Genomic DNA, 21,943 nt, shown 5'->3' on the forward strand with positions numbered 1-21,943 from the left:
GGGGGATGTGTTCCAAACAGGAGTACTCTTTGAACACGGAGTGTACGAGCTGGACGAATCAATTAAATTGGCCTCTTCTTGTATTGATCTGCGGACTGCGGGGGGGATTTGCCATCATCAGACCGGAGTAGAGCATTTCTGGCGCATGGACGAGCATCGCCGTCCTGTGGACCGTGGTGTCCGTTTACGACGCCGGCGCAATTAGCCCGGGAGCATTGGGCTTATAATACCAGCAGTCCAGCAAGAAGGAATTGTTGTTTGGTCATCAAACTAAAAATCCACTATTATATTTAGTTTGACAAGGTTGTTAGATTGAACATAGTAGTAGGCTATTTAGTTTATCTGTTGTCGAGGGAAAAAAAACATTTTCAATCAACTTACCAAAATTATTTAGCGGCAATAAGAGAACCGGCCCATTCTACATTCAGTCAGGGGAAAAATTGGGCCTAATGGGCAAACTCAATTCAACCGGGCCTATCTACCGATGGGCTCGTACGAACAAGATATTCTCAGAGAGGCTGGCTGCTAGCAGGCCAGTAGTCAGCCCATCTCCATCTCTTGTATCATCCATCGGTCATCGCTTAGCACGCATTTGGGATTACCACACTTTGTCTACTTCCGCATGGTGACAATCTCCACCGTGATTCGTGTAAGAATCTGTACTATTATATTTTCTTTAATATATCGTGTCTTCAGCATATACACAATGCTTCTTTATCATATACAAGGGCTCACAGAGAGAGGCACTCTGTGCAGCAACAATGATGCACTGGCCGTGTAGCAAAACTAGGCCTGAATGCATGTGCTTCTCTATCTCTGTCCGAATAGACTCCTAAATAATCTCTGTATCCGTGTATGGTCACCACCTCATGCCCCAATTCCGATGAACTTCAGCTGCAACACAAGGCCATCAAGCTCGTAAGATAGATGCCGACGAAATCAGGTTCAGACTTCCAGTTGTGTTCACTGAAACGTGGTTGAAGCGAAGGTTACAGCATCCGTCAAAACTTACCAGGTTGTTCTTGGGCTCCTTCCAGTAGAAGCCGTGGATGAAGATGGGCAGGATGTTGCACGCGATGAGGACGTAGATCATCAGTGCGTGCATCCCCATCCACTCCATGGCGACGGTCGGCCGCCGGTAACCGTAGAGGTCGACCAGCGTGTAGATTCCTGCGAAGAGGAGACCGGCGGCGCCGGCGGTGGCCAAGGTGTAGCTCAGGGTGTACAACGGCTTGTTCATATGCATGCCTGAAAAAGATCACGAAGCGGTCAATGCCAATGTTCAGGAACGGGTAGTACAGGGCAGGTTAGTGGTCTCATGGAGTGCTTACCAAAGAAATCCATGGCGAAGCCCAGGACTAGCATACTGAAGGAAGGGATCAACCAGTTCATGATCCTCTCCCTGTGTTTCTGCAAAGCCGATTCAGGAAAGAGAAAAAAATTCAGACCTTTTGTTTCATTAGTCAACTGGATGGTATGCTGATATATCGGGAGCAATTACTGTACCTGGAAATGTACAATGACGTGTCCGTACTGGAGCCCGATCAAGCATGTCACAATGGCCATCACGGAACTGGTGAGAGCAGAAAGAGAGGACAGTCAGCTACAGAACTTGAATTGCATTTTCCAAGATGAAGATTTCAAGCAATGACGTTCACTGACCTGAGAAGGCCTTCAGGGTCAAAAGGAGCCTGGCACCAAGACGGAGCGTCAGGAGGAAGGGGCCCATTTTGTGGTGAATTGATGCTACATTGCTGCCACAGGACAAAAAAGAATAATCAGAAGACTAAATAAACAAAAGATCGAAATCTCCTCAAAAAAAATGAGACAGAAAAAGCTATAAACCTTGGATCGCGCGTAAACCGGTCGACCATATAGATGTTCGATGCCTAAGATTTTGCGGTCGATCATGCCAACTGCATTACAACCTGGGCTGGTGTCACCTCTTACTCCGCATTTCACCTAAATTTTTGGAATTTGAAGCCCATCAGTTCACCTCTCAGTGGTAATAATACTGAACAATGTTCAGTGAACACTTCTTAGCATAAGAAAATGTCAGAAGTGACACTTACCAAGAAGGACTTTTCAGTGGAACCAGGGCCTGATGTCTGATACTCCCAGTCAGGAACATAGGTACCATACAGCAGGGCCATGTATGTGATCGCCACAATTGCGCCTACGAACCTGAATGAACAGCAGCATATTACAGTGTTAGAAACATAAGAAACGGATATCAAACGATGCACTTTTCCATAGTCCAAAATGGGAGTACTTTTGGTCAAAACTCACAGTTGGTAGCGGTATCTCTTGAGCAAATCGAATCCATAATCTACATCTTCATCTCCTTTGAGCCAAATTTCACATAGAGCAGTCAGCAGATAAGCTATTGCAATTCTCTGAAGCCAAGAATGCACGTCATCAGTTACATACTTACCGAAACACCAATTATACATTGCTAATGGACAAATATACAGCGTATATAACAAAAAGACGCATTTCAGATACCTGCAGTATACCCATGAGCCGTATTTCTTGAAGGTCAACCCCAAAAGTTAGACTACGTACACCATGGAAGAATCCACCTGTGTGGTGTAGCAGCAAATGAGATCGAAACATTTAAGCATTTCATCACAAGTGTACCGTAGTTGACTTGAACAAAAAAATAGCTGCCATAATACCTTGTAGAACAAGACCAAGACAAAAGAGCTTCAGGGCACGGAGCACCGCCTTTTTCGTGGCGTCCAACTTGTCCGGTACTCTCTGTAAAACAAATTAAGGTGACGCGATCATTAGGTTTCAGCGAATCCTAGATGTCACTGTTGGCGGTTTCAGAAACAAAGGGGAAACAAGCTTTGCCATCTCGCTTTTGCCGGCGTGTACTACCTTGTACGCGAGCGCCAGCGCGACTCCGACGATGAAGAGGAAGAAAGGCATGACGAAGTCGGCCACTGTTACGCCATCCCAAGGGGAGTGATTCATGGCCGGAATGAATGCTCCAGCGTCATCGACGATGATCATCAGCTGCAATAAGAGAAGAGACTTTTGATTTTACTTCTGCTTGAATCTAAAACAAGTGTTTTATTTCAATGAAAGTGACAGAGAACCAGTACAACATTATTATTGATAAGTACCAGTGGCTAAAGCAAGCATCTGCAAATCTACTTAGAGGCTAAAATATAGTAAATCATCTGGTGAAACTCTAGGCCACATAATTGGTCACGCTAAAATGATCAAACAAGAATATGATTCGACTGTCAATGATTATTTTCCACTACTAAATTCGTGGCTCTTGAATTGCCGCCATATTTTAATATTCAAAACTTGTACGGTTACAAATATCTTGGGAAGCGAAGTAAGGATTATTCGATGAAAAGTGATAACAACTTCACGTTGCATATTCGTTTGAAAAAAGAAAAGGAAAAGAAAGCTCCACGTTACATATGGGGGTGTTGCATCAGATTCCGGCCTCCAAATGCATTTCACCCTCGAAAGGCGAAATATTCTAACCGGGGGAGACGAAAGCGCGCACGTTAGCCGTTACCGTCGGCTACGCACTCAAGCACAAGTGTAGCACCGTGGCAACGGCAACGGCATTGCGTGGTGCGAGTAGCTTAGCACTATCTGCCGCCGCGTGATTCGTGGCAAGCACGACGCACTATTGACCCAAAGAGCCACTCAACGCTGTTGGTGACGCAGATGGCTAATCCTACGAAGGTTTTGCCCTAAAAAAAATTCCTAGAAAGGTTTTTCAGTTGATGACTTCATCTGTGCCGTCCACGCAACTCCATGGCCATTTTGCCAATAATGTCGCGATCGAATAGAAAAACGCCTCCTCTGCTGTCCAAGCATGGCGAGCAACTTAGCCGCAGTAGGTGCAGCGGTGAATCACCAAAGGCGACGGGGACCTAACCTACCGTCCCCCTGGGAGGCTGGGAGATCGCCTAGCTTCTTCTTACTACAAGTACCCTGTCACCTTTCGCGTGGTGGGCAAGGAGTAATCAACCTCACCCCATTGGTCATGCCATGTCGTTCGTTCTCCACGCAATGAACAACTAATGGATATTTTTTCCCTTTTGCCCAACCAAAAAAAATCAAGGTGGTGCTCGATATTTTGAGAGAATTGAAGAGAGCTACGCGTATGGTCTTGGAGATGAGATAGGCTACGGCAGTAGAGCTACAGCGATCACTGTCAGCAAGGTATAGTATGCGCAGACGTACGCGTGTGGTGCTGTGTGCATACTGCATACCAACATGGCTGTCATTTTCGATCCACTAGGCACACACAGGACACAGCCATGCCCCAGCAGATAGAAGCCTGCCATGAACGTCGTCGTTGGGGCGTTGGCATCTGCCGGACCGGGACCAGCTTGCTGCAGGACGGAGGCGCCCCAGGCCGGGGAGCCCCGCCTGACGATCTGCGCCACCCGTGCCCGTCGCTCTGTCATCTGCTCACCCTGTAGCATGGACTCGGGCAATCTGGGAGTGACCACACGTAGACCTAGTAGCCCTGACGTGTTCCAAGATCACGTCTTGGAAAAGTTCTTCTCCCTGGACCCGATCAGTCGTGTTGACGCGACGTCGAAAGGTTGCCCGGCCGATCGCCTTGATTTGTAGTATCAGTGTGGAAGACTTCAATTCAGGCTTATCATCACTTCATCAGTGGATCTCGACTCGATCCGCGCTCTTTTGGCAGGTCATCTTTGTTTCAGGGTGTCGTAGACCACATGAGGATGACCTTTTCCGTGGCGGTAGGAGTCGTCGTCGTCGCTCGTAGAGCTGTGCTGTGTTGCCCTTATTGCCTGACACCGACATTGCTCCCTTGCCCAGCTGCTCCTCCCGGAGTCACGCGTGAATTATGTGAGTGCTGAAGAAGATCGGCGACGAGGTAACGCTACAGCCGCCGCGCCGAAGATGATCGCAAAGGTCACGTCACGGTCGGTCGCTGATGTCGCGCGCGACCTTTAGGATCGGAGACGAGGAGAGAGCTCGGAGCTGGTACGGGTGGAAGGGCAGGACAGCCCGTATCATCATGCCACACGATCTACGCGGCGGAGGACAGTATAGCTCTGTCTGTTGCCGGTGGGTGGGGGCCGGACCGGCGCCCTGCGCCACACACCTGTCTGGCGCCCGAGGCCAGCAATGGAGCAGCAAGATCCTATCTTTCCTCCCCGCTTTCTTTAACCCCGCAAGGGAATTTCAGCGACACCGATCAGGTTTCATGTCATGTGTCGCACACATGAAGCTGCCGGACGGGATCAGAAGGCGTTCCTGAAAGCCTTGGGTCCAGAGGGCGAGAGGTCCCCTGTAGCTCACGCATCCCTGATTCCCGCGTCTCGTGTCGGCCCCCGGCGTCGCGGGCCAAGCAAGAAAGCCTAAAGAAAACGCCGCGGTTACGGCGAGAGAACATGTGGAGCAGGCGCACCCGCCGCCCCGCTTCGCCCCGCCCGGTGGTGCGACAGGTGGAACCGATCCCCTCCGGCTACAAGCCCGGCCCCGCCGCCGCCCGTGGCGTCGGTTTACGCCGATGACGCCGTGCGCCGACCCGTGGAACACAGCACGGAGCTTACTGCTCCTCCCCAACAGCAACACCGCAACCACTACAAGTTTGGCCAAAAGCCAACGCGACCGTGCCTGCCTAGCTTGCTACAGGCTCCTCCTCTTGCGTCCCGTCGCGCGCGGCCGGGTCGGCGCCCGCGCGTGCGCACGCCGGGGGAGAGGGACGCGCCGGCGTTCCCAAGGCTGGCGCGCGCGGGAGCCGAGCGGGGCGCGGGGGCGCGTCCCGTCCCCGTCACATGCATGTCCCATGGGGCTTTGTCCCGACGTGGAGAGGCCATCGGCCGCTCGCCGACGCGACGCGGGGTCACGCACGCATATGCTTTTGGGCGGCGTCCCGGCCGGGCCTGGGAATATTTCGCCCGGCGACCCATGCGGCTGGCCGTGCACGCCGCCACTACGGTTTTCGGTTTCTTTCCCCTGCAGCAGGAGGACTCGTGGCCGCTACCTAACATTCTACTCCAGCGTCTCCAGCTGTTTCTCCGAACACGGCGCCGGCCAGCAGATCTCGCCCAACGACCACGGACTGTTTCTCCTATCCGGCTATGCTATTCGCGACTGGCTAGGCAAGGCAACAAGGACGGGTTCCCATGCTAAGCAATCATAGAATGCACTACATGCAGCAAGCAACTCTGATGTTCCTTGTTACTGTCAATGTGCTATGGTTTCGAGTTTGTGCTGTCCATTTCTGAGGCGGTTTGCTTGCTACTTTTGTACAGAGCTATTATGCCACTGAATTGTGGTATCTCTGGAGTACTTATTTCTAATTGCAAATCCAGCGACACGGTTTTCGTATCTTGGGTGTTTGTGCATGGCCTTAAGCTTATTGAAAAGTCAAAGCTAGCATGGATTCTGTCCTAAAGGGGCACCAAGGAAACAGAGCAGCAGGGGTAGAAAATGATGGCAGAATATTTGCAGCATCTCTTTTCTCTGCTCCTGGTTTTCAACTTCACTTCCCCTCCGCTAATCCGCTCCAAATCTGGCCCTTCGTTCTACCCTAATTTTCTACTCCGTTTTCAGTACGCATCATGTCGCTCACCGTGCGAGCATATTTCTGCTGCTACGGGCTCAATCAATCGCTCAGCCTTGTTGTGTATTCTAAGCTCTGCATCTGAAGTGTACCCCTACATGATACTCTGATTATTCTAGGTGTCAAATATAAGGGGCCGGCGGGGGTACATGCGCTCATCTACTTATCAAGAACTCAAGATCGCATGGACAGGTGAGCTAGAGTTGACAATTTCACCATTTTTCTATCCAGCTAACGCAGGGAAGCTAGGTAAGCAACAGAGACCTTAAGCCACTAAAAAAAAGGTCCAACACTCTGACGCATGAACTCTCGTCCGTGCAGGCGTGCAGCTAGCTCGACTCGCTCGAGTTCAACATCTGAAGAACTTCCGTACGGTGGTGGTAAGCGGGGGGGCCTTTCTTATTGCGAGAATTGCGTGGGCCACACGACCGGGCACCGACGGTTCTAACCCCGTTGGGGTCGGGGCTGGGTGATGCGACAGGAGCAGGCACCCTTGCGAACCCGGCAAGCCGTGCCGGTGATTGTTAATCTCCGTCGGGTCTAAACAACCATATCTCCACAGGCATCAAGATGGTGATCTAATCTTAAGCTTCTGCCTAACGGTAACGTCTAATGGCCGCAGTGGCTATCAATCAACAGAAAAGAAGTGAATAATGGACTGTCAGAGAAACTCAGAGAGTCAGGAGGAAGAAGAGAACAGAGGTGGAGGAGCTACAGAGTACAGGTTCATGGCGGCGCGAGCAGAGCTGGAAGCCGTCGTGTCTATCGATGCAGGCCTCGCTGGCTGGTGATACTCCAATTCCAAAAAAGCTAAAGCTTGTACTGATGGGTTGGTTTAAGCAACCCTGGTTTCTTTTGATTATACCCCCGTTTAAGTACGAACAAAAAGGGAAAAGAGAAAAAAGGAAACTTAACCGCCGGTGATACTGCTACCACCACCATGCATCATGATTGTTCATGAACATGCGTGGTTGGCACCATGAGCATCAAAGGATGGATTTAAAAGCATAAACCCACTCAGCAAGCAATTCGATTTGGTAGTGGATTAAAACGTATAATGAAGTGCGGCAAGAAAAAATATGAAAAATTAAGAGCTCGCAGGCGAGCAGAGGAAAGTAAGTACGTACCAGCACGGTGATCCCTCTGAAGACATCGAGGGAGACGAGCCGCTGCCGCGCCGGCGCCGTCGACGCCGGAGAGGTCCCCGCCGCAGCGCGCTTCGCGGGCCCGCCGCTGCTCTTGGGGAAGCCGCGGCCGCCGGCCTCCAGATCCACCGCGAGGGCGGGCGCGTCGTCGCTGTGGACGAGCTCGTAGCCCCCCATGGCGCCGTGGGACTCGGGCGGCGCCGGTCTCCCTCCTGCATTGCCCGGAGCGGCGCCCATCAGCAACCCCGGGAGGAGGAATAACGCTGCGCCGCGGCCGCGGAAGCGGACAGCAACAAGTGCGTGAACGAGATGCGGCACGGAGGGCGCCCGCCCGCTCACCTGACAGCGTATACGCCAACCACTTGCCCCGCCTCCGATCCTCCCTGTCGACGACTCGGCTAGTGCGCTCGGCCCCACTGCTGCTGCTCGGCGCCTCCGCACCTGTGGTTGCGACGGCAAAGCCTGTGCAGCCTCGGTGGTCGGCGAGGGATTGGCGAGGGGGATGCTATATATATACTATAAGTATATAGCAAGCGTCCTCCTCCGGGCTTGGTCCCTGCCTGCTCCGGCTCGGCTTCGGGCTTCCTCCTGACGGGTCCTCCTGTACCTCCTGCCGCCGTGGGTGGTGGTGGCTGGCTGGGCTGCGATCGCGCGCACGGCACGGACACACGCCTCGCGCCGTGTCTGGGCGCTTCGATCACGTGCCGACCTTGCGTTTCGGCCGATCGATCTCGCCCCGGCCGTTGGATCGGATCCGTCCCGGGCTTTTCGTGGTGCACGCGGTTGCGGTGGCGGTGGTTTGGTTAAAGGACAGGACTCTTGAAGCTGAAGATGGGATCGAAACGGATAGAAAGAGACGGTCTTTTCTGTTCCAGAAAAGAAGAGGAAGAGACGTTCCGACGCTCTGTTGTGCCGAAGCCGGTCCCGTCGTGCTCCCACCGACTCCGTGTCAGTGTTGGAGAGTTGTAGTAGCAGTTTGATCTCAGGCTGCACCCGGTGCTTGCTTGATCTCGTTTGATAAGGTTGTGGTTGTGATTGAAACGGTTCCAACTATACAGCTCCTCCCATAGAGCAGCTTTTCTGGTGAAGCTAAAGTTAAATGGATGTAAGAGATCAAATGTCCTACATATCCTTGGTTATACGAATTGTTTGAATAGGTGAATTCAATGTTTAATATTAGTATATAACGTAAGTTCATTAGAAATTAAAAAAATGATTAAAGTATTATTGTTTAAGCAATAATTAGTGTGGCTTGTATGTAATTTATAAAAGTAGGCATACTCTTTTTTTTAGGTAACCGTAATAATTTTATATGGAATGAAAGAGATTTACAAGTTTTGCCCATGTTATGTAATCAAACAATAACCATTACTTTTTTTATTTTTTTTACCGTATATTTTCCTTGCTTATTATCTGGACCTTTTCCTCCCGTCTCTTCCCTTAATCTTTTTTTTTACCGCATCTCTTTCTTCCTTATTCGATCCATCTTTCTTTTCCTGCCGCCTCCTTTCCTCCACGCGACCTCGCCTCCGTCGCTCAATCCAGCTTCGCTCCCCGTTGCTCCCCACTCCAGCCCCACTCGCTGCTCACCGCCTTGCTCCATCCTTGTCCCGTTGCGCCGGATCCCCACCAGGCAACGCAGAGCATCGGCTCAGCCGCTTGGCGCAGAGCCAATCGGCACGGGAAGGCAGGCGTAAAGCTGGGCGGCGTGCTCACGCCAACGTCGTCGAGGTGGAGCCGCCGGTCCTAGCGCCTGCAAGTGATTTTTGGTCAACTTGAAGGGCAGTTTGGTACCAATGGGCTAGGTGGGTGGGGAACCGCGAGAAGCTAATTTTTTTTCCTTCTCGCGTCCAGTTCATTTTGGGTTGCAGCTCTGCGGCGGCTTCAGCAACAAAGCCGTTTGCCATTTTGAGAAGTACTAGTACAACTCCTTGAGAAGCAGGTGGAGATACCCTTGAGGAGCAGTGCCAAACGGGCCTTACCTGCAAATTGTAGCTCGGACAATCATGCCTGGCAATGGTGGGGGCGCATCATCAAAGTACCAAACGGCCACAAGTCGGAAACGGCGCGGTCACGAGAGGCCGTACCGCTCGACCAATCGAATCCGGACGAAATGCACAGTTCGGGATCCAATGCTCTGCTCTGTCCATCATCACATCACAGCCTCACAGGCGGCATTTCCGCGGCACGTTCGACATTCACGACCGTATGGGCCTGAAAAGGCCACTCTATGGAGGCCCGTTGCAGAGCTACGTGGCCGTCGTAGCTTATAAGGCCGTCGTAGCGATGTAAGCCCAACTCCTACTCGAGCGCTAGTGGGTCAGTCACCAGTGGAGGCGGCGGTCGAGCAGTCCCAGCGAAGCTGCAAGCCGCCATGGACAAAGATGCGACCGTCGGAAACTCGCGCGCTGCCGAGACATTCGATCCGGTGAGTTCATCTGCCCCTGACCACAACCGAACCTCCCTCCTCCGATTTTTCTTTCCGCTGAAATTCAGGTTCTGCTGGGAGCTGTAACCTATTTTTGGGGGATTTGAGCAGGACCTGATTCACGCCATCTTCAAGCTGGTGTGGAGGCGGCGGGCGGAGAAGGGTGCCGGTGGCAACGAGGACATCGACGTCGAGGTGATTCATGGGTCCAGCCGAAACCTAGGTGTTCAGAAATTTTTCTGGACCGCCCATTTCCCCCTCTTCTACTGACGAGCGTGCTTTTGTTTTCTTGCAGCCTGCTCCGGAGACCTCGAGGAGAAACAGGAGTACAACTGGTAAGTGAGTCTTTTATTTTCCTTTTTCTTTTACTAGTGGCAAGGATTTGTTACATTATGAGGACACTTGTCGAACATTAGGATAAAAGGATGAAATAGCTTGTAGAAAGCATGTGTTGGTCTTTAGTGCAGTCAAATGGCATCTGTTTGCACAGAAACCCATCAGCCAATGTTCCCCAGCCCCCACCTTCTTGCGTAGACTAATAGACTGTTAAGACTACAAAGCAAAATTGGCGCTTAAATTTTTGTTGCCTACATAGGGATGTGCATACATATTATCGCATTAGCAATCAGTAATATATGTCCACTAGACAAATTCAGTTAAAAGTTCTTTCTGAATCTGTTCTAACCTCTTTTCTTTCTTTCTGTACAGTTTTTTTTAACTCTATTTTAATATATTTAACACAGTAGGGGCCTCCCCTACTGTATTTACCTCCAAAAAAAAAAGGTTCCCAGGTACCATGCTAAAACTGGCTTTTAACTTTGGGATATTTCTGTCTTTGTTATGGCTGTCTTAGTGGCTTAGTTCTGGTAGTAACTTGGGGGTAAGAGTATCATTAAGATAAAAACTTTGGTGAACAGGTGGTTTTCTTAATGAAAACAGTGGGGCTGGATTTCTGTTTTTTCAAGGGATCAAGCATTAGCACTGGAAATGGCTTCTAGTGAATGCATGCCTTAGTCTTTGGTGCAGTCGAATGGCATCAGTGGAAACCCAGCCAGTGGTTCACGACTATCTAATGTGCCCTCTACTCCCCTTACATAAACTTAACGCAAATACTGAGCAAAACAAAATTGGTGCTTAAACTTTTATCTGGCTACATAGAGATGTGCATATTGCACACTCCCTCCATTTCAAAATGTAAGGCATATTTTGTTTCATTAGGACAACCCTTTGACCAATAATTACTCTATTAGTAAGCAGCTTTTGTGATGCAAAATTGATGTTATTAGACTCTTATTGAAAACTGAAAAGTACTTTCTTATGAATATGAGTTTGTATAATATAAATGATATGTTAAGATGTTCAAAGTCTTGTCCCAATGAACCAAAACACGCCGTACATTTTAAAATGGAGGGAGTACCTATTATAGCATTGAGAACAAGTAACATTTGACATTAAAAAAACAGTAATAAATGTCTACCAGATGAAATTTGTGGTTGAAATTATTCAAGGGGGCTGCACAGATCCATTTCTAGCTGGTTTCAGTATAGCAAGGCAGGCACTTAACAGGTTTTATGATATATTCAATGATTACGGATTAGTAGTTATAGCAGTAAACACTTATCTTGGTCACCTAGCACCTAGAAGTTATTTCAGCTTAGCACCTGTTTTCTGTTCAAGTAGATGGCTTCAGTGTTCTGACTTTTGAGTGTAAGCTTTATTGCTAAAGGAGAGATAATATCATTTTATTTGGCAATAACTATATGAAATGGCTAAAACAATTTGATCTTGTTCGTTATGTATTGATCTGAATAATCACACCTACATGCCTCAAGTGTTCGAGGCTGTCTGAGCAAACTAAACTACTGACACGTAAGTTATGTATTGATGCCTCATTAGTGTTTTTTTTAATCTTCTGGTTTCTGTCTAGATTGGAACTAGACAGTGAAAGGTTCCCAGGTATGATGTTAAAACCTGCTTTAAACTTTAGATCTTTCCGTCTTTGTTATGGCTGATTTAGTGGCTTAGTTCTGGTACTAGCTTGGGATAAGAGTGTCACTAAGACAAAAAAAGAAAATTAAGTGAACAGATGGTTTTCATTATTGAAAAGTGGGACTGGATTTTTTTTTTTGTAAGGGATCAAGCATTAGCACTGGAAAGAGCTCGAAAGCTGTATTTGATTCGATTACTTTCGCCCTTATGGTTCAGCTGGACACCACACCATACAGTTGAAAGTAACTTTGCTGCAACCTTATTGTGTATTGCTCATGATGTGCTGACATGATGTGTTCACCTGACAGCCAATGCAAGCGCACTTAAAGTCAGCTGTGAACTTCTGCGCATATTCGTTACAGGTTTGCACCTCTGAAAAATGCTGCGTAACCTCACGCTAGCATGTAGCAGCAGCAATTTTCTGTAATTTTAACTCAGGAATTTCTCGTGCAGAGGCTATTCAACGTTCTGCTTTTATCGCTGAAGCGGAGGACGCTACTGTTATCGAACCCACCCATCTAGAGCGTGTATTGCCGCAACTGCTCTTGGACTTTTGAGGTACCCCCATAGGGCTTTCGAATCCATTTATTCGAGCAGACGTCTGGCATAGAAGGATAGAGATTCCTAATTGACATTAGTGACATGAGTTTTTCAACTTCTGCTACATCCAGTAACTAAGAACATTAAGCAATCGGAACAAACAAGTAAACAGATATGGCAAGCCCAACTTTATTCGACATAAACCTGAAACCATCCTAACTTACCGTTTCTTCGTGTGCCAAAGTTCGTCTTCATTTTATTTCAGAGCCTTTGTGCTAGCCGACTCTGACCACCCGGCACCTACGCTTCAGCAGCTACCGCGATCAGGGGCTCGCGACCCGCGCGCGCCGCGGACGGAGAGCTAGAGAGCTACTAGCAGCTGGGCACGGGCACCTTGCAGGCGGTGAACACCCTCCGCTTGTGTCTGGTGTCGACGAGGCGCTTCAGGTTGGCGTCGTCCTTATACCGGCAAAGGCAGTTGGGCCCGTGGGACTTGAGCCTGGCGCAGCAGGCGGGCGTCGGGGAACCCTTCCCCGTGAACGCGCTCGCACACGGGCTCAGCTGCATCACGTCGCACGGCGCCAGCGCCGAGAAGTCGGCCGCGGCGCGGCTGGCGAGGAGGCTCACCACCACCGCGACGAGGAGGAAGACGGCCGGCCTCATCCCGACGATCGCAGGTGGGGTTTTCGCTGGACTGGGACTGGGAGGCCACGAGAAGTCGTCAGGAGCTGCAGCGTCCAGTGGGCAGAGTTGCTCGCAGCTTTTGTAGGCCGGCGCCCGGTAGCAGTGTAGTGTAGCACGCAGCAGGTGAGTCACGGTGTGAGCGTGCGCAACCGAGCGCAGTGCACGTTAGGTGAAGCACGCCTGATAGAGGGCTGCCTGCCATCACGATTCTGAGTTTCTGACGAGGCTAAGGTACTGTGCACATACTGAGGCAAAGCATCTGGTTGACGCAAACTTGCCGCGCATTCGTTTATTCCTCTCGATGGTTCAATCCCTGCAGATCTAGCTATCCTTTTCTTCTCAATCTACGCCCCCTTGAGATAAAAATTATACTACTCCCTCCGTTCCAAATTATAGGTTGTTTTGGCTTTTCTAGATACATAGATATTATTATGCATCTAGACATAGGGTATGTCTAAGTGCATAATAAAGTTTATGAATCTAATAAAATCAAAACGACCTATAATTTGGAACGGAGGGAGTAGCTTTTTGGGGGCATATAAAGACGCCCTTTCTGCAACAGACCGATCAGACAAACCAAGACGAGATTAATCGTCAAAAACTCAGAGAGCCATGCATCCTCATTTTCCTAACGATCACGGCAATGGACGAGTGGGTGGTCCATTCCATAGGCACAACCGGTGGCAAAGACCCTCTAATTTAGCCTAACAAATTTAAGGATCGGGCTTCACGAGGATCGAGCTATAATAGTATATAATTTTGAACTAAAAATAAATAGGGCTAAGTTGGATAATAATATATGATTTTGAACTAAAAATATATAAAAATATATAGAGCTGAGTTGTATTGTGAAGGAGGCATGAGGGCCATGATCCATTACCACCCCTAGTCAATTCATAGGCTTCTTGGCGGAGGAAAAGGTAATGCTACTCTTCCTTTCTTTCTGGACAATTAACTTGCATCATTTGAATTACCAAAGTTTCTGTCTGAATCCATGTGTTCATGGATTGCGTTGTTTGCCCCTCGCAGTGGCGGACATTCTGCTGTGGAAGGACAGGAACTTATCTGCAGGTGTGCTCCTCGGGGCCACGTTGATCTGGTACCTGTTAGAAGTGGTTGAATACAACGTAATCCCGCTCCTTTCCCAGATTGTCATCTTGGCCATGCTCGTGGTCTTCATTTGGTCGAATGCCACGCCGCTCTTGAACATGTATGTCTTTGTTTCTTCTGGAGGTTTATCGAAATTCAAATGTGACACAAAGGCACGAGAAGCAATTCTCAACTAACCAAATTTTCATAGCAGACCCCCTCCAAGAATCCCAGAAGTCATCGTCTCTGAGCATGCCTTCCGACATATAGCACAGACCATCCATTACAAACTGGCATACACTGCTGCTGCTCTTTATGACATTGCATGTGGAAAGGATCTGAAGAAATTCCTCTTGGTACATAACAATCAATAACTCTCCTACCTTCATAACAAAAACCATGTCACAGTTTTTCCAGTGTCAAGATATATGCCAAGATCCACGTGTGATATTTTTGAATTTATATTTTTCATCACTTTTATAGTGTTTTTGGGCAATTTACAACACTTTAACCTTAGACTAACAATATGCTGTTTCAAATATTAAGGTGATCTTTTCACTGCTAATATTGTCTGAGATTGGAAGTTCTTACAGCTTCACAAGTCTACTATATCTCGGTGAGTACCGCGGTAATTTTAAACAAGATGAACACACAAAGATCATACAAACCAATTGCTATAATACATTTAACAATCTGAACAACTTACTTCCGCAGGATTTTTGTGTGCTCACACTTTGCCAGCATTGTACCAAAGATATGAGACAGAGGTGGACCATCTAGCTGCAAGAGGTAGTGAAGACATCAAGAGGTTCTATAAGAGGATTGATTCCAATTTGCTCAACAAAATAGCAAGAGGCCCTGTCAAGTCAAAACCTATATAAGATATACTCCCTGAAGATACATCAATAATTCCCTCGAAAGGGAATGACCTATCATTTGATTGCTTCCAGCGAAAATGGTCCTATTGTAATTTGTACAAAGGTGCGTGAACCAGAAAAGCAAGAAGTAGCTTCAACTGAGCCTGGAGAATTCAGACTGTCAACATTCAAATGTACCTATCAATGCATGGATACAAGCATATTTTCAAGACTTCACAATCAATATGAAATGAACTATAATGTTGTAATCTCAACAAAGCAGATCATTAATAAGAATTGAGTGGTGTTTTCTCTTTCAACTCTGACGCCATGGGTTTGTATAAGTACAGCACATGAAAAAAGAGCATCCAATATGGATTCAGCAAGACAAATAGCTAAGATTGCCTAATCGTCTAGGGAAAAAAGGAATATAAACATGATTACATGACATTCATCATTCATTGTCTTCTAACATGTGAAACGCTAGTGTTATGTGTTTTACTCTTCATTCTTGGTATATGCTGTGGGATATACTGGAAAAAAAATTATTGGCTACAAGACACTAGGCGGGGCTCTGCAGCAAAGAAACTAGTGTCCTACAGCATAGAAAATGCATTTCAATGTCCTACATCTAAGGATCAGTGTCCTGTTGCTAATTTTTCCATTTAACTAACATACACGAGGAATTCTCGAGGCATCAAACATTGCATGATTTATTTGCAAAGATCCATTTGTACCTTAAATGTTTGTGTACCGTGGAGAGTCAACTTGAATCTGGAATATGACCATGTCTAAAACATCAGAGACCTTGGCTTTTCCTTAATTCAGTAGATGAAATATCCATGCGAAATTTTTCCTCTGGTATGGAAATGAACATGTCGCTCAGCTCTTCTGGAATGACTAAATCCTCAAGGGCCTTCGAAACAAAACAAGTAGTGTATATTGTTTCAGATGATCCCTCCCCCACTTCCTTCTCCCCACACCCAAAAAAAAGTGTGTAAAGAAAACATCAAGTTAAATTTATACCTTGAAAACTCCTTCAATCATTCGACCACCAACAAGAAAAATGGTACCTGTGCTTTTACATTCGAGAAGTATCTCCAGCATTCTATTGTAATCTCCCCCATAATACTTGGGCTGCAATGAATAAACTTCATTCAGTATCAACAACAAAATATCCAATTGTCAATTTTACTTACACAGTAACGAGTAAACTCTGTCACTGAAGGTAATACCACAATTTATGCTCAAAAGTAAGTACAAAGTGTGCTGATAAGAAACTAAAAAGATGAAAGAAACTGCAAATTGCTACTCGAACATTGGGTATTTGGGTTGCATATTATTTTCTAATAAACATAAAATCATTGAATCCAAAACCTAAAACATCCTTTCAGAAAGGAAACAAACTAAACTGGTAGGTAGTTTTATCATGACTGTCGAACTTCTTACATTAACAAGTCTAGCTGCAGTGTCTGCACCAATTATAAAAGCACTTCCTGGGAAAAGCTCCGCTTTCTTATAGAAGTATGGTTGGTTAGATATTATCACATTCTTCCCTGTAACAGAAAGAGAACAACAGGGTGAGTTTCCCCCAGCAAATCCCATCCCTGTTAAGTTCTGAAAAAGAGCAGCTTGAACCTCAAAAGCAGTAAATAATCGGTGAGCAATTAAACAGACTTTCAGCAACCAACAATTGGTTGCCCAGGTTGTCAATCACTATTTTATCCTCCCTTTGGTTTTAAATATATGACGTTTAGGACAAGCTAACTAGATAACAAAATGAACTAACTAACTTGTCTTAAATGTCATATATTTAAAAACGAAGGGAGTACAATGGTAATATAAACAAAAACTTAGGAAAAACACTACTGGACACTTATGTAAAGAGCTCCCGCGAAATCATTTTTAGGCCTTGTTTGTTTGAGCTTTAGCTTTCCAAGCTTTCTAGAAAGCTGGCTTTTGGCTTTTACTCCCTGGAAGGGTGGCTTTCCGAAAGCTAACACCGTTTGGCAACCTAGCTTTTGGAATGGAGGGATGGAGTGTCTGTTCTGTGAGGTCCCCATGTCAGACTTTTCTTCAACCTTGGATGCCGGTCGGATTTGGCGGCGGGCGAGATTTGGTGGGGAGGAGGGGTGCTGCACCGACGGGGGAGATTTGGAGTGGAGGAGCTCCCCTGCAGCGGCTTCCCGAGCCTGCCGGATCTAGGCTCCTCGGCGGCAGGCGGAGGCGAGGCTGGGGGAGACACCGAAGGGGATGGCGAGCGAGGCGAGCGGCACGGCGAGTGGGGCTGCTGCGGCGGCGGCGGCTCGGAGGAGAGGCTGAGGCACTGGAGTAGGAGGCGGCGGCGGGGCAGGGCGGGTCGCGGCAGGGCGGGACGGGGCGGGTCGGCGGCGAGGCAGTGGCAGGGTAGGGTAGGGTCGGCGGCGAGGTGGTGCCGGCGGCAGGACGAGACGGAGATGGAGCTGAGGAAAGACGTTGAAAGCTACGGAAAGCTCACATTTCCCTGCTTCTGGGCTTTCCATGTAATCATAGTTTTTGTGGGCTTTTGGCTTTCGAAAAGCTCAGCCCAGAAGCTGGCCGTTTGTTTGAGCTTTCGGCTTCTTAGGGTGGAAAACTGCTGGAAAGCCCAAACAAACAAGCCCGCAACCCACCTGAATGAATGGTAAACAAGACTCCAGTTCTCTGTAACCGCAAACTGAACCACATTTGGCATGGCAATCCGATCAGAGTCCTAGGGTTATTGCAAAATCGAAGTCATGGCACATAATTGTACATGATGCTGGGCCATACCTGCTTTTCTAAATTGCTCAACACGCCTCTTAATTTCTGCAATAGATAGTGGAGGTTTATCGGCATTGATTGCTGATATCTCAAAGAATGGAAGCCCATCATCATACATGCTACAACAAGTGGATCCATTAAAAATATCAGGCAATTTACTCTTTCTTCTAAGATAAAACAAGGAAAAAAACAGAAGTGGACGATCCAATATCTTGGGTACAAAAACAGCTATATGGAAATAGTGTTGTGGAGCCACATGCCAATTGTCAAAACATAGCAAACCTTCTCTTGACAAGTAATTTTCTGTGACAAATCATTTTCACATTTCCACTTTGCCATTTTTGGTTTTTGTTTTCCCTTGCTAGTCTTTAACATGCCCAAATCCAAAAGTAGAAATGTTTCTATTTATTCACAGCTTCTCCAGGAGTAAATCAAACCTTGATGCAACTTCCAACAGCTTAAGGTGGCCCTCATGCAAGGGGTTGAATGAACCAGGTAGAATTACTTTCCTATTGAAGTTCGTTTCCACTGGAGCTACATTAAAGAAGAACAGTGTCAGAGATGGAAGAGTTGTAGAAACAATAGAACTAACAACGACCAAGGACACTATGATTCAAGAATGAAAATGGAAGAAATTCTAGAATGAAAAACATAGCAACTCCAAGTGCTAAAATATACCGGGAAAGTGATAGACTTTCATGCAAACTTGCCCATCAATGACTTGTTGGAGCTCTTGATCTTCATCAAATTGTTCCGTGCTTTCTTCTGGAAGTTCAGGTTCTTGAATGCCTGACTGAATAGTTGCAGATACTCTGCAGGTATCTGCTATTGCCTACAATGCGTACTCTTAAAAATGAGTGCTACCTCCGAGAATGCCAATTATCATAAGATTGGCCAATCCTGACATGATGAGGATTGGTTGCTTATATTTGTTGGTTACAAACTTATGATGTTCAACTTGATCAATATTACCAATGAGAACATATCATCTAGTGAGGTGCAACAAACCTTAAGCAAAAAACAGCTTGAAACCTCGTCTTCTTCCTCTCTGCTCCGTAAACCCTGGGAAGAAAGATTATGGTAGCATGAGGCAACACAATTTAATAAATAATAGTGGATTGCTGCTATTTTCTATTCTGCTAACAAGTTCTAAAAAGACTAAGAAGTAGCGTCAATTTATTAAAGTGTAAGAAGGAACAACAGTGCTTGTACAGTTGTACCTTTGACAAGGTAACATGTGATGTCCTGAGGCAATTGTGAGTCCACGTTGACACATAAAACCTATTTCAAAACGAGAACCAAATGTCATATAGTGGACACTCAAGAAAGAGGATTAACAAACTTATAGATGTTATCATAACAGCAAAAAGATAAAGACCCCCCCTGATTCCTCGAAAGATGAGAATTTTGTGCCATAAATCATGTGCTCAGGCTCCTATGGTCGTATCGTATCACAATTCACATGCTAAGTCAAGATTCTAGCACGACCACTGCTCTAACTTGGTGAAGTGGGCTAGTTGCAAGGCATACCTGTGGTCACCATGTTTTGGACGTGAGCTTGCCAGTGACCCTGTAAATCCAACACCCATAACTTGGAGACCTATGCATACCCCCAATCAATTACTTCAAAATTTACAGCAAGGATAGATGATGTTAGGTGCAAATATGCAATTCTGCAAGCTACATAGTCATGTGCAGAATGATCAAGTATTGCGAAGTAAAGTAAGGACCTGTTTGGATGCAGGGTGCTAAAGTTTAGCACCCGTCACATCGGATGTTTGATACTAATTAGGAGTATTAAATATAGGCTAATTACAAAACTAGTTGCACAGATAGAGTCTAATTTGCGAGATGAATCTATTAAACCTAATTAGTCCATGATTTGACAATGTGGTGCTACAGTAACCATTTGCTAATGATAGATTAATTAGGTTTAATAGATTCGTCTTGCGAATTAGACTCCATCTATGCAATTAGTTTTGTAATTAGCTCATGTTTAGTCCTTCTACTTAACATCCGAACATCCGATGTGACACTGCTAAAATTTAGCACGTAGTATCCAAACACATCCTAAGTCACACAGACCTGGCCCAGAAAGCTTGAGTGTTCGGTTGTACGCGGCCAGTGACATGTCCTCTGCAGCCTGCTTGCTGTTGAGGGGGTATTTGTTTCTTTAGTCCCTCCTAAAATTTCTGTCACATCGAATGTTTAGATACTAATTAGGAGTATTAAATATAGACTAATTACAAAACCAATTGCACAGATGGAGACTAATTTGCGAGATGAATCTATTAAGCCTAATTAGTTCATGATTTGACAATGTGATGCTACAGTAAACATGTGCTAATGATGGATTAATTAGGCTTAATAGATTCGTCTCGTGAATTAGCCTCCATCTGTGTAATTAGTTTTATAATTAGCTTATATTTAGTCCTCCTAATTAGCCTCCAAATATTCGATGTGACATAAATTTTAGGAGGTCCTATAGATCAAACACCCTGAATTGCAAGGCCATCTGACCATCAAAGCACGGTCAGTGCAAACAGTACCGTCAGGCGTCAGGAATAAGCCAATAACATCTGAGTAGTTGTTTGACTGTGGGTTCGCAAGTGGACGCGCAGAGTGTTTCGGGAGTGCCGATTCCGTTACCTTGCCAAGGAGCTGCGCCATGGAGGCCCTGGAGGAGGGCACGACGACCTCGAGGACGGTGCCCGACGCGCCGCGCACGGACAGGAGCCAGCCGAGCGCCTGCGCCGAATGGGGGTGCCGGGCAGTTGGGAATATGGCCGATTTGACGGGAAAATTACAGCGCGCGGGGCCAGGAGGTGCTGGTACGGATACCTGAGATGCGCCGCCGGCGAGGTAGGGCCCGTTTGGTTGCCTAGTCCATGTTTAGGTCACTTCAAAATCCCAACTTTAACACTATGCAAAAAGAAGATTTCCATCACATCAAACTTGCGGTACATGCATGGAGTACTGAATGTAGACGAAATCAAAAACTAATTGCACAGTTTTGTTGTACTTTGCGAGACGAATCTTTTGAGCATAATTAGTCAATATTTGGACAATAATTCACAATACAAACGAAACGCTACAGTGTCGCTATAGGAATTTTGACACCCCAAAGTTGGGCAACTAAACAAGGCCCTAGAGGAGTCTAGCCTAGTTCGCGCCAGCTCACGTGGCTCCCCAGAGCCAAGCCCATTGCATACAGGAGCATGGTGGTCGCCTGCTCGCACAGGCCAGGCTCTCCCGAGAAGCTGTTTGTTTGCTCGGATAAGGACGGGTTGCATGAGATGAAAATATATAAATAATCATCGTAATGACATTTGTTACGGGGAAACTATTATCTCATAGCTCTTAGTTTATCTTATTACTACTTAATATTAATCAAAATATGTTAATATCATTTAATATGTGCTAATAAATGTATTAATAACGTCTTTAGATGGCTAATACCTACGCCACGCGAGCCTAGCCCGGCAGAAACGGCCGATTTCCTTGCACCAGCAGAGCCTGACTACGGAGGGAATCTTGCACGCTCGGAGTCTGACCGAGCAGATACGCAAACCAAATAAATAGAAAATCTTGCATCGGCAGAGTCTGACTGAGGGCTGATGGAGGCAACCAAACGTCCCGTTAGATGATCGCCTGGGAGCGAAAGGAGTGGATGGCCTCCACCACCGCGCGGACGCAGCTCTCCATCGCGATCCCGGTGGACGCCGTTGGCTTGGGCGAGCTGCTACGGGACGAGACGACGCGGGGATTTTGTCCGGTTCCCCTCCTGTTTTTTTTTTAAGGAAGAGTTCCCTCCTGTAGATGTAGAAAAAAAAAACTCTGCTGTGGG

The 21,943-nt window shown here is 47.0% G+C and overlaps 5 protein-coding genes and 1 long non-coding RNA gene across 10 annotated transcripts; 3 read left to right on the forward strand and 3 right to left on the reverse strand.

Moving 5' to 3' along the window:
* Nucleotides 1-644: 644 nt before the first annotated feature.
* LOC117863379 (uncharacterized) lies at nt 645-8,028 on the reverse strand. The gene is made up of 12 exons (XM_034747051.2): nt 7,711-8,028; nt 2,884-3,021; nt 2,679-2,760; nt 2,506-2,582; nt 2,290-2,396; nt 2,073-2,184; nt 1,846-1,962; nt 1,663-1,754; nt 1,507-1,573; nt 1,332-1,410; nt 1,013-1,248; nt 645-894 (listed from the first exon to the last, which is right to left on the reverse strand). The coding sequence occupies exons 1-12, from the start codon at nt 7,963-7,965 to the stop codon at nt 868-870; spliced, it is 1,389 nt and encodes a 462-aa protein (XP_034602942.2). The 5' UTR covers nt 7,966-8,028; the 3' UTR covers nt 645-867.
* On the forward strand, nt 5,741-8,890 carry LOC117863380 (uncharacterized). Its single transcript, XR_011898873.1, has 2 exons — nt 5,741-6,775; nt 6,905-8,890. It is a non-coding gene; the product is annotated as an uncharacterized lncRNA (long non-coding RNA).
* A 1,116-nt stretch (nt 8,891-10,006) lies between these two features.
* LOC117862430 (protein MHF2 homolog) lies at nt 10,007-13,661 on the forward strand. 4 transcript variants are annotated; one of them, XM_034745905.1, is made up of 6 exons: nt 10,007-10,156; nt 10,268-10,351; nt 10,452-10,491; nt 12,454-12,507; nt 12,599-12,703; nt 12,930-13,661. In XM_034745905.1, the coding sequence occupies exons 1-5, from the start codon at nt 10,103-10,105 to the stop codon at nt 12,700-12,702; spliced, it is 336 nt and encodes a 111-aa protein (XP_034601796.1). In that variant the 5' UTR covers nt 10,007-10,102; the 3' UTR covers nt 12,703; nt 12,930-13,661. The 4 variants fall into 4 exon arrangements, with proteins under 4 accessions (XP_034601796.1, XP_034601799.1, XP_034601800.1 ...); XM_034745908.1 differs by having other exon boundaries at nt 12,951-13,661; XM_034745909.1 differs by having other exon boundaries at nt 12,997-13,661.
* Nucleotides 12,748-13,348, reverse strand: LOC117862431 (non-specific lipid-transfer protein 2). The gene has a single exon (XM_034745911.2). It carries the CDS (start codon nt 13,346-13,348, stop codon nt 13,058-13,060), a length of 291 nt encoding a protein of 96 aa, XP_034601802.1. The 3' UTR covers nt 12,748-13,057.
* Nucleotides 13,662-13,852: 191 nt separating the features above from the next.
* On the forward strand, nt 13,853-15,635 carry LOC117862428 (reticulon-like protein B9). 2 transcript variants are annotated; one of them, XM_072295191.1, is made up of 6 exons: nt 13,853-14,045; nt 14,257-14,289; nt 14,399-14,579; nt 14,673-14,814; nt 15,005-15,074; nt 15,173-15,635. In XM_072295191.1, the coding sequence occupies exons 1-6, from the start codon at nt 13,982-13,984 to the stop codon at nt 15,337-15,339; spliced, it is 657 nt and encodes a 218-aa protein (XP_072151292.1). In that variant the 5' UTR covers nt 13,853-13,981; the 3' UTR covers nt 15,340-15,635. The 2 variants fall into 2 exon arrangements, with proteins under 2 accessions (XP_072151292.1, XP_034601794.1); XM_034745903.2 differs by having other exon boundaries at nt 13,853-14,579.
* Nucleotides 15,636-15,931: 296 nt separating this feature from the next.
* LOC117862426 (uncharacterized) lies at nt 15,932-21,816 on the reverse strand. The gene is made up of 14 exons (XM_034745902.2): nt 21,740-21,816; nt 20,938-20,962; nt 20,746-20,844; nt 20,592-20,611; nt 20,182-20,246; nt 19,627-19,696; nt 19,317-19,377; nt 19,105-19,158; nt 18,775-18,928; nt 18,534-18,630; nt 18,106-18,215; nt 16,765-16,871; nt 16,342-16,452; nt 15,932-16,231 (listed from the first exon to the last, which is right to left on the reverse strand). Exons 1-14 carry the CDS (start codon nt 21,799-21,801, stop codon nt 16,115-16,117), a joined length of 1,152 nt encoding a protein of 383 aa, XP_034601793.1. The 5' UTR covers nt 21,802-21,816; the 3' UTR covers nt 15,932-16,114.
* Nucleotides 21,817-21,943: the final 127 nt, after the last annotated feature.

The sequence above is a fragment of the Setaria viridis genome, chromosome 7, assembly GCF_005286985.2.
Source record: "Setaria viridis chromosome 7, Setaria_viridis_v4.0, whole genome shotgun sequence".
In the NCBI taxonomy this organism is placed as follows: Eukaryota; Viridiplantae; Streptophyta; class Magnoliopsida; order Poales; family Poaceae; genus Setaria; species Setaria viridis.

Excerpts from the sequence above, each read along its gene's own strand:
- LOC117862428 (XM_034745903.2), top strand. The coding sequence starts at position 14,293 with ATGCTACTCTTCCTTTCTTTCTGGACAATTAACTTGCATCATTTGAAT. Across the intron at positions 14,580-14,672 it reads GCCACGCCGCTCTTGAACAT|ACCCCCTCCAAGAATCCCAG; the intron begins GTATGTCTTTGT and ends TTTTCATAGCAG. Across the intron at positions 15,075-15,172 it reads CACAAGTCTACTATATCTCG|GATTTTTGTGTGCTCACACT; the intron begins GTGAGTACCGCG and ends TTACTTCCGCAG.
- LOC117862431 (XM_034745911.2), bottom strand. The coding sequence starts at position 13,348 with ATGAGGCCGGCCGTCTTCCTCCTCGTCGCGGTGGTGGTGAGCCTCCTC.
- LOC117862426 (XM_034745902.2), bottom strand. The coding sequence starts at position 21,801 with ATGGAGAGCTGCGTCCGCGCGGTGGTGGAGGCCATCCACTCCTTTCGC. Across the intron at positions 19,159-19,316 it reads CACATGTTACCTTGTCAAAG|GGTTTACGGAGCAGAGAGGA; the intron begins GTACAACTGTAC and ends CTTTCTTCCCAG. Across the intron at positions 18,631-18,774 it reads GAAAGTCTATCACTTTCCCG|CTCCAGTGGAAACGAACTTC; the intron begins GTATATTTTAGC and ends TCTTTAATGTAG.
- LOC117862430 (XM_034745905.1), top strand. The coding sequence starts at position 10,103 with ATGGACAAAGATGCGACCGTCGGAAACTCGCGCGCTGCCGAGACATTC. Across the intron at positions 10,492-12,453 it reads GAGAAACAGGAGTACAACTG|CCAATGCAAGCGCACTTAAA; the intron begins GTAAGTGAGTCT and ends TTCACCTGACAG. Across the intron at positions 12,508-12,598 it reads TCTGCGCATATTCGTTACAG|AGGCTATTCAACGTTCTGCT; the intron begins GTTTGCACCTCT and ends TTTCTCGTGCAG.
- LOC117863379 (XM_034747051.2), bottom strand. The coding sequence starts at position 7,965 with ATGGGCGCCGCTCCGGGCAATGCAGGAGGGAGACCGGCGCCGCCCGAG. Across the intron at positions 2,583-2,678 it reads TCTTGGTCTTGTTCTACAAG|GTGGATTCTTCCATGGTGTA; the intron begins GTATTATGGCAG and ends TACACCACACAG. Across the intron at positions 1,963-2,072 it reads CCACTGAAAAGTCCTTCTTG|GTGAAATGCGGAGTAAGAGG; the intron begins GTAAGTGTCACT and ends CCAAAAATTTAG.